Source organism: Dasypus novemcinctus, chromosome 11 (assembly GCF_030445035.2).
Source record: "Dasypus novemcinctus isolate mDasNov1 chromosome 11, mDasNov1.1.hap2, whole genome shotgun sequence".
In the NCBI taxonomy this organism is placed as follows: Eukaryota; Metazoa; Chordata; class Mammalia; order Cingulata; family Dasypodidae; genus Dasypus; species Dasypus novemcinctus.
In genome coordinates this window covers 96,218,487-96,234,036 of record NC_080683.1, presented here as the reverse complement: position 1 = coordinate 96,234,036, position 15,550 = coordinate 96,218,487, and the positions used below count along the sequence as shown (strand labels likewise).

At 38.9% G+C, this 15,550-nt stretch overlaps 1 protein-coding gene across 6 annotated transcripts in view; it reads left to right on the top strand.

Moving 5' to 3' along the window:
• FAM184A (family with sequence similarity 184 member A) overlaps positions 1-15,550 on the top strand; it is a 148,268-nt gene that overhangs the window by 78,006 nt on the left and 54,712 nt on the right. For all 6 annotated transcript variants that reach the window (XR_011650119.1, XM_071218641.1, XM_012522197.4 and 3 more), the window contains exons 6-9: positions 3,817-3,939; positions 10,027-10,188; positions 12,553-12,674; positions 13,132-13,282. Coding sequence is in view for 5 of the 6 variants with exons in the window: in XM_071218641.1 (XP_071074742.1) it covers positions 3,817-3,939; positions 10,027-10,188; positions 12,553-12,674; positions 13,132-13,282 (558 nt within the window). In the remaining variant the exon portion in view is untranslated. The remainder of the gene's footprint in view (positions 1-3,816; positions 3,940-10,026; positions 10,189-12,552; positions 12,675-13,131; positions 13,283-15,550) is intronic.

The window sequence follows — 15,550 nt, the reverse complement described above, 5'->3', positions numbered from 1 at the left end:
TACAGGGCCCATCAGCCTCTTCCCTGCCAGAGGCAGGGCTGAAGCCTAGGCTAGGGCTGCAGGCCGATCTGGGTGAAAGAACAGTTTCTACCATCACTGTGATTTTTGGTCAGCCTGGCTTCCCCTCAGGCTGGGGATGGAGTCAAAATGGTGGCCACCAGCCTCTTTCTGACTTGGGCAGATTCACACCCCAGCTGTTCCCAGAGTTTTATGTTAGCCAGCCGAGTGTACCAATCAGTAGCCGAAATCGGCAGCCAACCATCTACTTCTCCCCTGTTTTGGGAAATGGAGCTTCCGATTTCAGTCACAGAATAGCTCCTGGGGCAGCTTGTACTGCCAGTGTAGGATAACCATCAGCCTCCATGGCTTGGCCGGTAATTTCCCTGAGAGATGGTACAGTTTCCCCCAGCTTCCTTCTTGTTGGCGGTGGCACTGGGGCCTAGGCTAGAACTGCAATGTGATCTGGATGGAAAGAAGCCAGTCCCCACCAGCACTAGGATTTTCAGTCCGCCCCGCATCCCCTTGTGCCAGGCACAGAGTTAAGATGGTGGCTCCCGGCCTCTTTCTGATTTGGACCAGCTCAAACTTTAGCTGTTTTCAGAATTATACTTTAGCCCGCTGAATTTACTCCTGAGTAGCTGAAGTTGATGCCCAGTTGTCTCTTCCTCCCCCGTTTTGGGGAAGTGGAGCTTTCATTTCTAGCTGTGGAATAGCTCCTGAGTTGGCTTGTGCCTCCAGTGGAGGATGGGCACCAGCCTCTGTGGTGTGGAGTGCTCTACTTACGAGTCTTCTCTGCAGATGGGCAGTCTCCTCTTTCTACTCCTTTGCGGATATTGCAGGATGCTTTTTTGGTCTCTTGGAGCCCCCAAACAGGTGCTTCAGCTAGCTCCAGAGAGCTCTGGTTGTTTCCTAATTGCCCTATAACAGGAGCTAACTTTAGGAGCTCCTCACTCTGCTGCCATCTTGCGGGTTCCCTACTCCATTAAATTTTAATTTCTGAGCCGCCTAAAACCCTGCATTAAGTCACCTACTTTTCTTATAATCTTTCTTTAAAAGATAGATGGCATGAAATTTTCTGTATGTGAATGTATTCAAATGATTTTATGACAACCTTATTTGTACCCTTCTCTTTTATTAAAAGAACTTATCACTTATTGCTTCATTCCTCACTTCCCTATCTAGCCCATATTTGAGCCTAAGCTAACCCACCAGCCTTCTTTCAAAATGGACTTTTATCACTAACCAGTTACCTTTTTTAAAAGATTTAATGATACATATTATTAAAGAATACAGGTCATCCAAAGCAAACAGTCAGAGGTATTTAGTATAATCACATAGTTTTGCATTCATCACTCTAATCATTATTAGAGCATTTTCATTATGACAACAATAATAATAATAAAAAACAGACAAAAAGAAAATTCCTTACTTCTCAGTCTTAATTACCTTTTAAAGAACAACTGACTATATTTTCCATCACAACACCATTTCATCCACTCCATTAGAAAGCAAATATGAGAGAACCTGTGCAGAAAGGAGTTACCAATGCAAGCCTGAAACTGCTGTTCTTGGAAAGGTCAGCTTGCAAGGTTGGCCTTTGACTGGCATCTGAGCTTGGATTTCTGGAGAGTTCCCACCCTTCTCTGATAAGAATATCTCACTGTGCCTAAACCATTTATGCAAACAATATACTATATGCTGAACACTTGCTTTCCTTCTAGGAGACTGAACTTTGGGTCCCTGCTAGTCAAAGTGTGCCTGCATGACCAGCTCCAATAAGGAAAAACCTTAGCATTATCTCTAATTAACTTTCCTGGTAGACAGCATTTCACCCATGTTAGAATGCTTGCTGGAAGAAATTAAGCATACCTGCATGTTTTCCCCTTGCACCTTTTCCCTTTGCTAATTGTATGACCACATGATGAGTCCTATGAGGCCTCCTAGTGGATCACTAAAACTGGGCATGGGTTTGGGGACCCCTGAATCTCAAAAGAGGGTTTATTACTCTTCTTACCTTACACTATAGAGATATTGAACTTCTTCTAACACAACATGCTCCATGCTTTTTTGCACCTGCATGCTTTTTTGCATATTGCTTTTTCCTCTGTCTAGAGTGTTATTTTCCCCTCTTCCTCCCCCACCCTTTCTTATTGGTGCCCTCCTTCAAAGCATGCTCAGAAATTACTATCTCTGTGAAGGTTTTCTTGATACTAGGTAGCATATATATATATATAAACAAAATCTAGTGACACTTCTGGATCTCAGTGGTCTAGCACTGCAGCATGGTAGAGAATTAGCAAGTTCAAAATTAAGTCATCTGAAGAGCAGAAACTAAAACTGATATAAAGAAAACCTACTGTTTGCCAGGCATGCTACCTAATATCAAGATATAAGGGAAACAGACTTGGCCCAATGGATAGGGTATCCACCTTCCACATGGGAGGTCTGCAGTTCAAACCCCAGGCCTCCTTGACCCGTGTGGAGCTGGCCCATGCGAGTGCTGATGCGTGCAAGGAGTGCCCTGCCACGCAGGGGTGTCCCCCACGTAGGGGAGCCCCACGTGCAGGGAGTGTGCCCTGTAAGGAGAGCCACCCAGCATGAATGAAAGTGTAGCTTTCCCAAAAATGGTGCCGCACACACAGAGAGCTGACATAACAAGATGACGCAACAACAAAAACAAACACAGATTCCTGGTGCCGCTGATAAGGATAGAAGCGGTCACAGAAGAACACACAGCAAATGGACATAGAGAGCAGACATCGGGGGTTAGGGGGAGGGGAGAGAAATAAATAAAAAATAAATCTTAGAAAAAGAAATACAAAGGCAAAAAGACATGGTACCTGCTCTCAAGAAGTTCATAGTATTAAATAATTAAACAATAGTATGACTGATATTAGACATATGTATAGAGTACAAGAGTATGTAGTTTAGGAGCTAATGAGTTCTAACTTGGTGGGTAAACCTTCACAGAAATAGTAATTCCTGAGCATGCTTTGAAGGAAGGCACCAATAAGAAAAGGTGGGGGAGGATGAGGGAGAAATAACGTTATAAATAAAAGAATTCTGAACTCATGAAGTAATTAGAAATTTTTTCTTTATCCCACCAACTTATTTATGCCACACATTTCCATTTTTTGACTATAGATTTATCTAGACCTGTAAAACATTCTCACCATTTAAAAAATTTATTTCATCACTATAGCCTGAGTGATTCAGGATGATAGAATCAAAACCATCAGTACTAATTAGATTCATTGTTAAATCTGATATTTTTATTTTTATTTATTTTATTTTATTTTATTTTATTTTAAGATTTATTTTTATTTATTTAATTCCCCTTCCCTCCCCCGGTTGTCTGTTTTCTGTGTCTTTTTGTTGCGTCTTGTTTCTTTGTCTGCTTCTGTTGTCGTCAGCGGCATGGGAAGTGTGGGTGGCGCCATTCCTGGGCAGGCTGCACTTTCTTTCGCCCTGGGCGGCTCTCCTTATGGGTGCACTCCTTGCGTGTGGGGCTCCCTTATGTGGGGGACACCCCTGTGTGGCACGGCACTCCTTGCGCGCATCAGCACTGCGCATGGGCCAGCTCCACACGGGTCAAGGAGGCCCGGGGTTTGAATTGTGGACCTCCCGTGTGGTAGACGGACGCCCTAACCACTGGGCCAAAGTCCGTTTCCCAAATCTGATATTTTTAAATGAGGGTAAGGCCAATCTGAAGAGCAGAGTATCAAAATATAAAATAGAATAGTCTTTTGTTTTGAAGTCTTCCAAGTATACAATATTTGCAATTGTGTTAATTTTTTAAAATTTTCTTTTCCTGAGGAATTGGAGGAGCAATATAAAAAGGAGAAACTAAACCTAGAAGAGGATAAAAAGCAACTTCAACAAGAGCTAGAAAGCCTGAAGGAAGAACTGGAAGACAAGCTGCATACAGCCAATCAAGAGGCAAGAATCCTTTTATGCCTATCACCTATCTTATATGTTAATGATAGTCGCTTATTCTAGTGACGTTGTATAGATAGGTGAGCCTCAGTGAAGGTAACAGAGAGTAAAAATAACCTAAAAAACTTTGCTGAGTTTTGCATAATGTGTTAGTTATGCCCAAACAGGTATATATTTACTATCAAAAACATTAGACAAGGTGCTTTTGTGGGGAAAAGCAAGATAAATGTGAACATCTCCATGAAGAGAGAAAACAATTATCTGCTCTTCTGCAAAACATTGACTTAGTATTCTCTACGCCATATTCCAATTTAAAAAAAAAAACGTTATAAATAATAGCGACATCTAAAATAATTTTTAAAATTCTGTGTGAAAAAAGTATTGCTTAATCTGGAAAATGAAAGGCTAAAAATAGAATATAATAAATATATTTATGACTAAAATAAATGTAAACATATTTTAAAAATCATAATATCGTTTGTTCCATTCCCTTCCCTCTTTTGTCCTGTTTCTGACTGTGCCCTGTAATAGCTGTCCTCTTTTCCTCTTCTTCCAGCTCATCTTTCATGTAACTTGTAGAATGATCTTCCTAAAACACACTACTTGTCTTGACACTTTTCATTCTATCAGCCACTCCTGCGTTACCAGTAGGCCATTCCCAGCAGCCTATAAATCCTGCTTTCTCACCATTCTGCTTCTGTTCATGGAAAACCACATCAAAGCACACGAGAGCTCCTGGGCATGACAGTAATTTACACTCCAGAATTATTTAATTTTTAACCTCTGATCAGAGGAGATTCTAAGCAACCTTTGTGGGAATATCAGAAGAGAAGTTTTGATACTAGAATTAGCTTCCCCTGTCTTCTACTGATGAAAAATACCAAGGCTGGCTTCAAATTTGCACACCTCTCCCATAAAACCTTTTCACTAGAAGTCAGTTTAGTGCCCATATATGTTTCTAGAAAATAGGTTATTTGTTTCCCTTATGGCTGTAATCACAATTATGTTTTAACACCCTGGTAATGTTTTGATTTCCCTTCAGAATGGCTCCCAAGAATCTGCCTGATATCCTGCTGTGTGCCTCCACTGTTTCGTCAGCCTGTGCCATTTTTTCCCTTGTCCTGCTTTGCTGACTAGGACTTCCAGATAGAATGAGCATTCCAGTTTTGTTTTCTGGTTTAAAAGGGAGGAATTTCAACATTTCAGCATTAATTAGAATAACTTCTCTAGTGTTTTGTTTTGTAAATGCCCTTCATGGGGTTTAACAAATTCTCTTCTAATATTAATTTCCTAATTAAAAAAAAAATTGTGAATGAATGTTGATTTTTCTGCATCTGTTGAAATGTGCTTTTTTCCCTTTACTTTGTTAATACTTTACATTGTTCTATGTGTAGGGTAAGAGAATAGGAAGGCTGTGCACCCAGGGAGGGGGTTGTAGTTGGAGGGGGAGGTAAAGGAGAATTTCCAAGGTTATATTTGAGATATCTGTATTTACAATGAGAAATACCGTCTGGTGGTACCATTTTTTATCTTTTAAGTTTCTTTAAAAGGAGACACTGGCTGTCTGAAGTAGAGATGGAATCTCTCTCTGCTGAAATCACTTCTCCTTTTAAGGCTTTCATCAGATTGGATGAGACTTCTCTCATTGCTGAAGACAATCTCCTTGGTTGATTGTAGATGTCATCAGCAGTAAATGCAATCACTTCACTGATAAGATTTAAGTCCATCAAATGTCCTCACAATGCAATTAGGCCAGTGCTTGCTTGACCACATACCTGGGCTAAGTTGACACATGAGCCTAACCATCACGGTCCACCCCTTGTCATTATCACCTTAAGCCATACTTACTCTGGGAATTAAAAACAATAATAGACATATTTTTCCACCTAATAATATACAACTCTCCTGTATAAAATCAGAAATACAAAAAATCCCTCCAGAATAGGGAGTAAGTTCTTGGCAAATGTTCATTCTTAACTTGATATCCTATAACTTAAATACTATGACATGAAACTGATACAACTCATGTTACATGATAAAGGAATAAGATAGGAAAGAAAACAAAGATATTTGTTTTATGTACATATATAAACATACTCATAACAAAACAAGGAAAAAACATTCATGGCCATTACGGTCCTCGTTTCTGTAACTGGTGACATGGCCATAGTTTGTATTTATGACTACCTTCTATACTCCCCATTTCATGTTGCATTTACCCTCAGCTAGCACCTCCAGCTAGTTGTAGTTCTGTCCTGGCGGGACCTTCATTCCTGAAGTATCCCAGCCCTTGGTAATCCTGCGTGGATTGGGTTTTTATAGTTTTCCATTGACGTTAATCACAAAGGCATGATAGTACTAAGATACACCCTAGGACATCTCCTATTCCAGGAAAACTCTTTTTTTTTTTTTTTAATTAATTTTTAAAAAAATTCATTTCTCTCCCTTCCTGCCTTCCCCGCCCCCGCCTGCCCCAGTTGTCTGCTCTCTGTGTCTGTTCACTGCGTGTTCTTCTGTGTCCACTTCCATTGTTGTATTGTTGTCAGCGGCACTAGAAATCTGTGTCTATTGTTGTTGTGTCATCTTGCTGTGTCAGCTCTGTGTGTGTGGCCGCCACTCCTGAGCAGGCTGAACTTTCTTTTGCACTGGGCGGCTCTCCTTACGGGGTGTACTCCTTGTGCGTGGGGCTCCCATATGTGGGGGACACCCCTGTGTGGCATGGCACTCCTTGCGCAACATCAGCACTGTGCATGTGCCAGCTTCACATGGGTCATGGAGGCCCAGGGTTTGAACCACAGCCCTCCCATGTGGTAGGTGGACATCCTACCTGTTGGGCCAAGTCTGCTTCCCAGAAAAACTCTTTTTTACCTCCATTGTGTAGTTGCAGTGCAGTTTCTCCATGATAGTCACGATCAGTTACCCAGGCGGTATAGTAATTCCCTTTTTTGCCTGCTGATTCAGAGGTATGAGGAAACTATACCTCTGGCCAGGTGGTAGTATTGAGAAAAAACATTTGCCAGACCAGTAGCTGCAAACCAGGTACCAGGGGATGTGTTGATTTGCTTAAGCAATGATGACACATTTGGAACAGCAGCTGCAATTGAGTTCACCACCAGGTTAAGTTTATGATAATCCATTGTTATCCTCTAAGAGCCATCTGTTTTCTATACAGGCCAAAGAGGAGAGTTGAATGGGGATGTAGTAGAAATTACCACCTCTGCATCCTTCAAATTCCTCATGGTGGCACTGATCTCTACAATCCCTCCAGGAATCCAGTTTTGCTTTTGATTAACTATTTTGCTAGGTAGGGGCAGTTCTAGTGGCTTCTACTTGGCCTTTCCTACCATCATAGCCCTCACTCCACAAGTCAGGGATCCATTGTGGGGATTCTGCCAGTTACTGAGTATGTCTATTCCAATTATGCATTCTAGAACTGGGGAAATAACCACAGAATGGGTCTGGGGACCCCCTGGACACACTGTGAGACAGACGTGAGCTAAAACTCCATCATTACCTGACCTCCATAAGCCCCTACTCTGACTGGTGGATTACAGTGACATTTAGGGTCTCTGGAATTACTGTCATTTCTGAGCCAGTGTCTGATAATCTCCAGAATGTCTGATCATTTCCTTTTCCTGTCTCAAGTCTGAGAATTGATTAAGGGGCCATGACTTTCTGTTTCTGTAATTCAGGTTAGACTTTTGTCCAATTGAACAAGAACTCTTCTCCTAATACAAATGAAATAGGAATTTAGTAGACTGCCTATCTATTTTACTTCTAGGTATCCCATGATCTATTATCGAATGCCATAGGTCTCTGCAACTCAGACTGTTGTAATTACTGCTTTGAGTGTGTTGTTCAATGTGGCAGCCACACCTACCTTGCCTTTGGCAGTTAAGTACTGTGACTTGGCTTCTGCCAACCCAGGATCCGATAATTCCCATAGTGTTTAAGGATCCTGGTTCACTGACAGCAGTTCCCAGGGTAATATCTGACCTACTGAGAAGAGCAACCACAGAGCTCTTCAGGAGAATGGAGTTAGTACCACAAAATTTATTCCTAACAGTTCTGGTGAAAGGTGTATCCTCTGGATATTCCTAAGGTGGATAAACAAGTCTTACATGATAAATCCATTCTAACTTTCCAATCTCTGTAAGCTTTTGGATCCCCTCATCTACAGTATACCAGGACAGTTTTTACATCTCAACCTTAGGCATTGTTGGCTATCTTTTGGTCATTGTTTAACCTATCTACTCAAACAAACAGTTAGAGCCCTTTCTAACCCCTTGACCTACAACACTGAATCCAGAATCTCCGCTTAGTGGACCCATATCTATAAATTCAGCCTGATCCAACTTTATGTTCCTTCCACCATTTTCCCATACACTTAATATCCATTTCTACACATATTCCCCTGATTTCTATCTATATAAATTGTAAAACTCATGCAGTTATTTTGGAATATAGTGTACTTTCTCATTATGTACCTTTGTACCTCACCGTTTGGGGCCTATTGTGACTTTAATCTAGTTATAGGTCTGGAAGAAAAGAGGGGTGGTGGGGGTGGGTAATGAGAAGGATTAGGAGTTTCTCGCAAGCCATTTACTTCAGGGCATTCCACTGCGGTTTCATCTGGTGAAACAGGATTAATCTCTTCAGGTTTGGGTTGGATGGCAGACTCCTTGGGGCAGACTGGAAGTCAGGTGGCTGTCTCCTCAGGGCAGATTGGAGGTGGGCATGCCCTAAAGCAGTAAGGTGTTTCTTCAGGGAAGACTCTTACAGGTTTTTCTGGCAAAGACTCAGCAGAATTTAGGGTTTCAGTTTCCCCACTGCCATTATTATCAACCTACATGTCTCCATCCCAGTTTTCAGGATTCCATTCCTTTCTAATTAATGCCCTAATTTTAACAGCAGACATCCTGAAAAGTTGAGGCTTTATTAGTTTCCCTTGTAATTCTACAACTTGCACATTGAGACTCTGGGTCTGGTTTTCAGAGATCTCAAGGCTGCAGCTGCACCAAACAAGATTGTTTTCAGGGCACACATAGAAGCTTTCGTATCACTCATGTAGTGCTTAAGTTGCAAATTTGAAGCCTTCAGCTCACCCCTTTCCTTTATAAATGTATCCAGCATATATAAGAACAACCAGCCAACATCATTGTACCTTTTAAGTCTGCAAGCTCTCTTAAGTTGTCAGAAATACTCTCACGCAGAGCCTTGCCTTTTATAAGCTTGGAAGTAGCTGTATCCATTGGTGATATTTTGTATAAGTCTATTGCCACCTCATGCCGTGGACTATCAGTGGCTTCTTGAGCATTGGAAATATAGAGTTGTTAATGCCTTTGAATCTAATCAGATTCAAAGAGAGCCTGTTGCAGAATCCCCAAAACCAACTCAGAAATTCCATTTTAAGATTATGAAGATTTTTTTTCTCAAGAACCACTCCCGGTTTTAAGCTATTGTTGTCAGGGTTCTCTAAGGAAACAGAGCTGACAGGTATCTGTAAATATTATGAGATTTTATAAAATTGTCTCATGTGACCATGGGGATACACAAGTCTAAATTCTGTAGGGCAGGCTGCAAGCCAGGAACCTTGATGAAAGTCATCAATGAGTTCCCTAGGAGAGGCTGGCTGTCTGAAATAGAGATCAGATCACAATTCTTTCCCTGACTACTGAAATCATTTCTCCTTTTAAGGCTTTTAGGTGACTGGATGAGCTATCACTCATTGCTGAAGGTAGTCTCCTCAGTTGATTGTAGGTGTAATCAGCCATAGATACAATCAACTCAATGATGATTTAAATCCACAAAATGTCTTCACAGTATAATTAGGCCAGTGCTTGCTTGACCAAACAACCGGGGACCATTACCTGGCTAAGTTGACACATGCGCCTAACCATCACATGTAACATGGAACTCTTTTTAAGAAAACGACAGATGAAGGCTATTATTATTTGAGCACTTCTTCCAAATTCATTAAGAAATGATCCATTAAGTAAAATTATAACAAAATAAAACACTTTGAAAGAAATATGTGCTTGTTTTGCTTGTCTATAACAATGAGGTATGTTAAAAGCACTCTACTTGCAGGTTGGCCGGCTCCAAGATCTGGTAAGGAAAAGTGAACAAGGCCTTGGCTCTGCAGAAGGACTCATTGCTAGTCTTCAGGACTGCCAGGAAAGACTTCAAAATGAACTTGATTTGACTAAAGGTCAGCTAAAGGAGACCAAGGATGCTCTGTTAAATGCTGAGGTAATTTCATAATCCTAAAAATCAGTGAAGTAAAGATACAGTTTAGCCACTTTACTTAAAGCTTATTGGAAACACATTGTATATAATTAGAACAGTTCTATTTATGATAATTGATTATAGCAACTAAGTGATTTGAAATGATTCTCTGTGATCTGCCGATTTCAGAAATGCTCTGACTTTCCCTTTCATTCTCATGAAGCAGAGCAAAAATTTAGAATACTTAAGGCAGTAGAGAAAAAATCCATAAGACTAGGAGATTAATATTCCAGGAAGTTTGTGGGGAGAGAAAAACAAATTTATTTTTTCTTTCAGAGAGGTGATTGAGAGTGTGGGTTCTCAATTCAGGTTGCTTGGGTGTAAATGCTGCATTGACCACTTAGTGTGTAACTCTGGGCAAGTCACAGTCTTGCTAAGCCTTGATTTCCTCATATGCAAAATGTGGTGGAGACAGGGAGAGAATACTATCTCATATAGCTTTATATGGCTATTGTTGTAATTAAATGAGATAAACCATTTGCAGCATAGTGCTCAACAAACTATTAAACACTCAGTAAATGTTGCCTTTTATTAATATTATTTCAAATTTTATTTTTAAGCTTGGAATTGGCAACATTTTGAAAGCATGTAAATAGTGCATTTTAGTGGCTGTACCTTGTGCATGGTACCTATGTAATTTTTAAAAATTTAATATAAGGTATAACTATTTTCTGTGTACATTTAATACTAATTATATTAGATTTTCTAGTCCTGTAACAAAATAAACAGATTATTTTATTCTCCTTGAATCATCCTTTCCTTCTTCATACAATGATGCACTCAGTTTATGTTATGTCGGACATATTGACAGTAACCTCAGTGGTAGCATTTTCTGGCATATAGCTGAGCTGTATGATCTAACTGTATCAAGAGGCATTTTTTTCCCATTGTCAAAATAACAGGAATAGAAAAAATGTATTTAAAAATAAAAAAAACGTTGAAATATTTCTAATGAACGATGGTTGAATATAGCTATATTATATGGTATGTGGTGTTTTAGGTCACTGGCTTTGGTGAAGTTCCTGCCTTCAGGGCATTTTACCCTGGTTGCCCTCCACACCCCCTTACACTGAGAATTAGGATCATGGATTCAGTTTCATCTTTTAAGTTTCCTTATATTTACATTGTTCTTCTGTCTGATAGTAGAAAATGGTTTAAACAATTTTAAGCAATACCCTATCAATTTTATTTTCTGTTCTCCTGGGACAATTTTAATTGAGAAAGTTATGAGCGCTACATCCGGTTTATCACAACTTTGGGTAAGCTCCTTAAGAACAAATGTTTTATCTCTTTTCCCTTATCCTTGCTCCAATAATGTCTAATCACATACTTTGTATTCAGTAAGAAATCTTTTTTCTTTTTTTTTTAGTAGTAAACTAGTTCTAATTCCATTTAATGCTGTCTTTGATGGGAAGGGTATTTTCTGGAAGCAGAGTAACAGTGGGGAAAAGTTAGCTAGGATAGCTGAAATCAGTTTTCAGTATTACTGCTTAATAGTAAGGTTAACAATGTATTAATAGAAGGGCAATTTCAACTTTGTAGCTTCTTTTCCATGTCTGGATATATTTTTCAACAAATGCTATCCCACGGGCTATTACCAAGTAGGTGATCCAGAAAGGGACATGGTGATAACAGAAGGATGGATCCTCACCTGTTCTCTTCTCTGCTGGCATGGACCCATGCCTGCCAGTGCTGTCCAACCAGGTCACCTCCAGCCCCAGGCACCAGAAAGCCACATGATTTATGCTGGGCTGCAGGGTATTCATCTCAGTCATATCATATTATCAAACACCAAACACATGGACCCCTGGTTTGAAGTTACTTAATTAAAATATTTAATCAGTAGCCTAAATTCCTAATAATTATTTTTAACCACTTCGCTGGGGTGCAGATAAAATGCTTAAGCCTTCTTGGTAGTAGAAAATTCCAAGAAAGTAAAATAGCAGCCCATTTTTAATAAATAACATATTTCTGAATATGAATTTGAATAGCATGTCTGTCTATGCAATGTATATGTATGTGAAGATAATATATAGTCTATTACTAGATACCATGTTATAGAAGGTTTAGTTATGATTAATTATGCTTATTGTAAACTATTTAAAATATTTTGTACAGTTTTAAACCTTAGTGAAATATAGTTTGGAAAAGGATATTTAAAAATAAAATGTGATCTATATATTTTATTGTCAGAAAGTCTTGAGTAATTATCATAGACGGCACTATCAGTTATTGTGCTATAGTGCAGACATGCTACCTATTTTAAATAATCAGCAGTGACTTTATTTTTTGATAATTAGTCTTCATTGAAAAATTTTCATTCTTCAGCATGATCTAGAACAAGAAAGGCAACAGTATGAAGAAACACTTGCAGCCATGAAAGAAGAAGAGAAGCTGAGAGTGGACAAAATGGCTCATGACCTAGAAATTAAATGGACTGAAAATCTTAGGTATGCTTATTCCTCTGCAATATAATCTTATCAATACACATGCAAAAATGCTTTCTCTTATTTGACTCATATTGTCATATTGTCAAAGATACAGTAGCAGCATTTTAAATTAATTTTCTGGTGACTAGATACATAGAAATCAATTTTTTTTCTTGTATAAATACAGATTTACTTTTTTTAAATTCAGTTTTCTTGAATATAAAATAGTGTGCTAACTTGGAGTCAGTAGATTTGTTTGTTGTAGTCCTTATTGTTCCATTGATAAATTGGTAATTCCTGATCTTGAGTTAAGTTATCAAAATGACTTACATTCATTCTGAAATAATCCACTCTTACTCTGGCTTACGGAATTTTGGAGAGAACTATGTTAGCACTTAGAAAACCTGCAAATGAATCTACTGATGTTATTATGAGGAACCGTTTTCCTAACAAAGTAAATTTTTTTTTCTTATTTTAGACAAGAGTGTTCTAAACTTCGTGAAGAGTTAAGACTTCAACATGATGAGGATAAAAAGTCAGCAATGTCTCAGCTTTTGCAATTAAAAGAGCGAGAAAAGAATGCAGCTAGAGATTCATGGCAGAAAAAAGTAGAAGATCTATTAAACCAGGTAGTTAATTCTTGGTACATTATGAAGGTTCATTTTCCTTGACATTCTTTAACAAGGAAGATATTATAAAACACTATGTATTAATTCACTGTACTTTATTATTTTAATAGGGAAAACTTAAAATGAAAAAAATGCATGAAATCAAGGAGGTCTATTCATAAACTTATGAAACATTGATGTAAATAATTGTATTTAAATATGCAGTCCTAATACTGGGAAGAATTTATAGTTTTTTAGTTTGATTTCTGAACTGAATACATTAGAGATTTTAAACAGGAAAGTTACCTATTTTTTGAAGGCACAAAAATTTTTTTTTCAAGCCATTAGATATCTTTGGGCAACAGAAGGGAAAAGTCACTAAATTTATACTGATTACCTGAAACCACTGACCAAAGTGAGCAAGCTACTTCTTTATCACTAACAAGGTGGTACCTGTTATGCCTCAAAATGTTTTAAGCCCTTTAGAGATACTACATAAATGAAAAGTGACGCTGTTCCTAACTTATCTTCTTATGTCATGCTTACATAATTAAACGAATTTGCACATTTTCTAAACTTCTAAATTTGTGAACACTTAGCCTCCTCTGGCAAAGCCAGTAATTAGAGGGGACTGACTGTATGAGTCACCAGTTGATAAGCGAGTGCAGGACTTGGATAAGAAGCAGCTCAGTAATTTAGTGCTAGAAATCCACCACTGGCTTTCTGTTTGTGATCATGATGAATTTTAAAGTAAACAAGATAGACTTTTTGTAAGATAATTTATTACATGGATACATACATGCAATGTCTTTCAAAAATACTTGGAGCCTACCAGTTTGTTTCTCGGTATTTCATAATAGTTTTGCATGTTACACACACACACACACACTTATATATATGCTTTTGTTAAAAGAAAAAAATTTTTGAAACCTGTAAGACTTGGGCTAGGTTAGCATTGTTTCTTAACTACCTTCTATACACTTATTTTGCATTCCTACCTAGGGGCCCAGAAGGGCAGATTTGTGTGGAGTAGTATGTCTGCTACCTGTTCCTCTATTCATGGTCTGTACCTGGGATGATTTAATTAGTTTCATTATATGATAAAAATGAAAAACATCCCTGAAAGTCTGCCTTGTGCAGTCAGAAAATGTTGACCATAGACATTTTTTAGGCTGGGCTTGGCACTGTGAAGAGGACCCACCACTTCTCCCATCTATTTTCTGTTAAATTATTTTATTCAGTTTTCTGTTAATCTCCCTTGTAATGAGTCATCAGATTTCATACGGCTTCTCTGACCTCCCTCCCTCCCTCCCTCCTTCCCTTCCATTTCTGCACTATTCATCCCTGAGATGATGTAATCCTTTGCATCTTGTGAGTCTATATCGTGAAGATATATATTATCTTAAACTTTCGCTAGCTTTATAAAGAGGTTTTTATCAGTTTTCAGAGCAGATTAGCCATAAACATCAAGACAAATAGGAATTAAATGACTCCAAAGGTAAAACTATTTCTATGATACCTCCATGCTGTAAAGCCATTTCTAAGATTGATTTCAATATCTTCCTTTCTCCCTACCTCTAAAAAGTATGGGGTATACACATTCTCATAGATAAATTAGCAAATAGCTGTTGCATTCCAGAATTGTCTGTACCTGAAGAAAGTTAAAAAAACAAGTGAACAAAAGGATTAAAGTGAAAGTAGGCATTACATTCTTAGGGTTTCCCTCTTACCAAGCCGTAGGAGAATACTAAAAGAAAAGTGTAGCAGAACCAGTGGTCTTTTTTTAATGGACAAAGGACTCCCGCCTTCCTGGCCCTTGCCTCTTGTTCTCTTTACTCTTTTGGATGGATTCCTGAAGCCTGTGCTCTGAGGCCTCCGCTACCACTCTGTACTTACCTGGCCCTGCTGCTGAGCCCTCCGCTCCCCCAGGCCTAAACCCTGCAGCCATTTCACTCCATTCCCTGCCACTGGTCTCTTTCAGTCCCTTTAACCCTACCACTGTCAGCATGCCTCAGCACTTAGGGGTGCTGGCAGTGTTAGGAGTCATTTGAGGAGTCAGAATGGTGAATAGAATTGTGACAGCCAGGGTAGAGGTGGCGGTACATACTATGAAAAGTACCAGAGGATCTGCATTTTCACCTATCTTAACTGTTTCTGACTCAGTTGAACACAAATCTGGTTTTGTGCCTTAGCCTATCTATATTCCATCCTACATAAAGCAAAGAAGAAATAAGGTAACTTGTGTTTCATGTGAATTTAAGTTCTAAGAGTTCATTTGATTTAAACCAA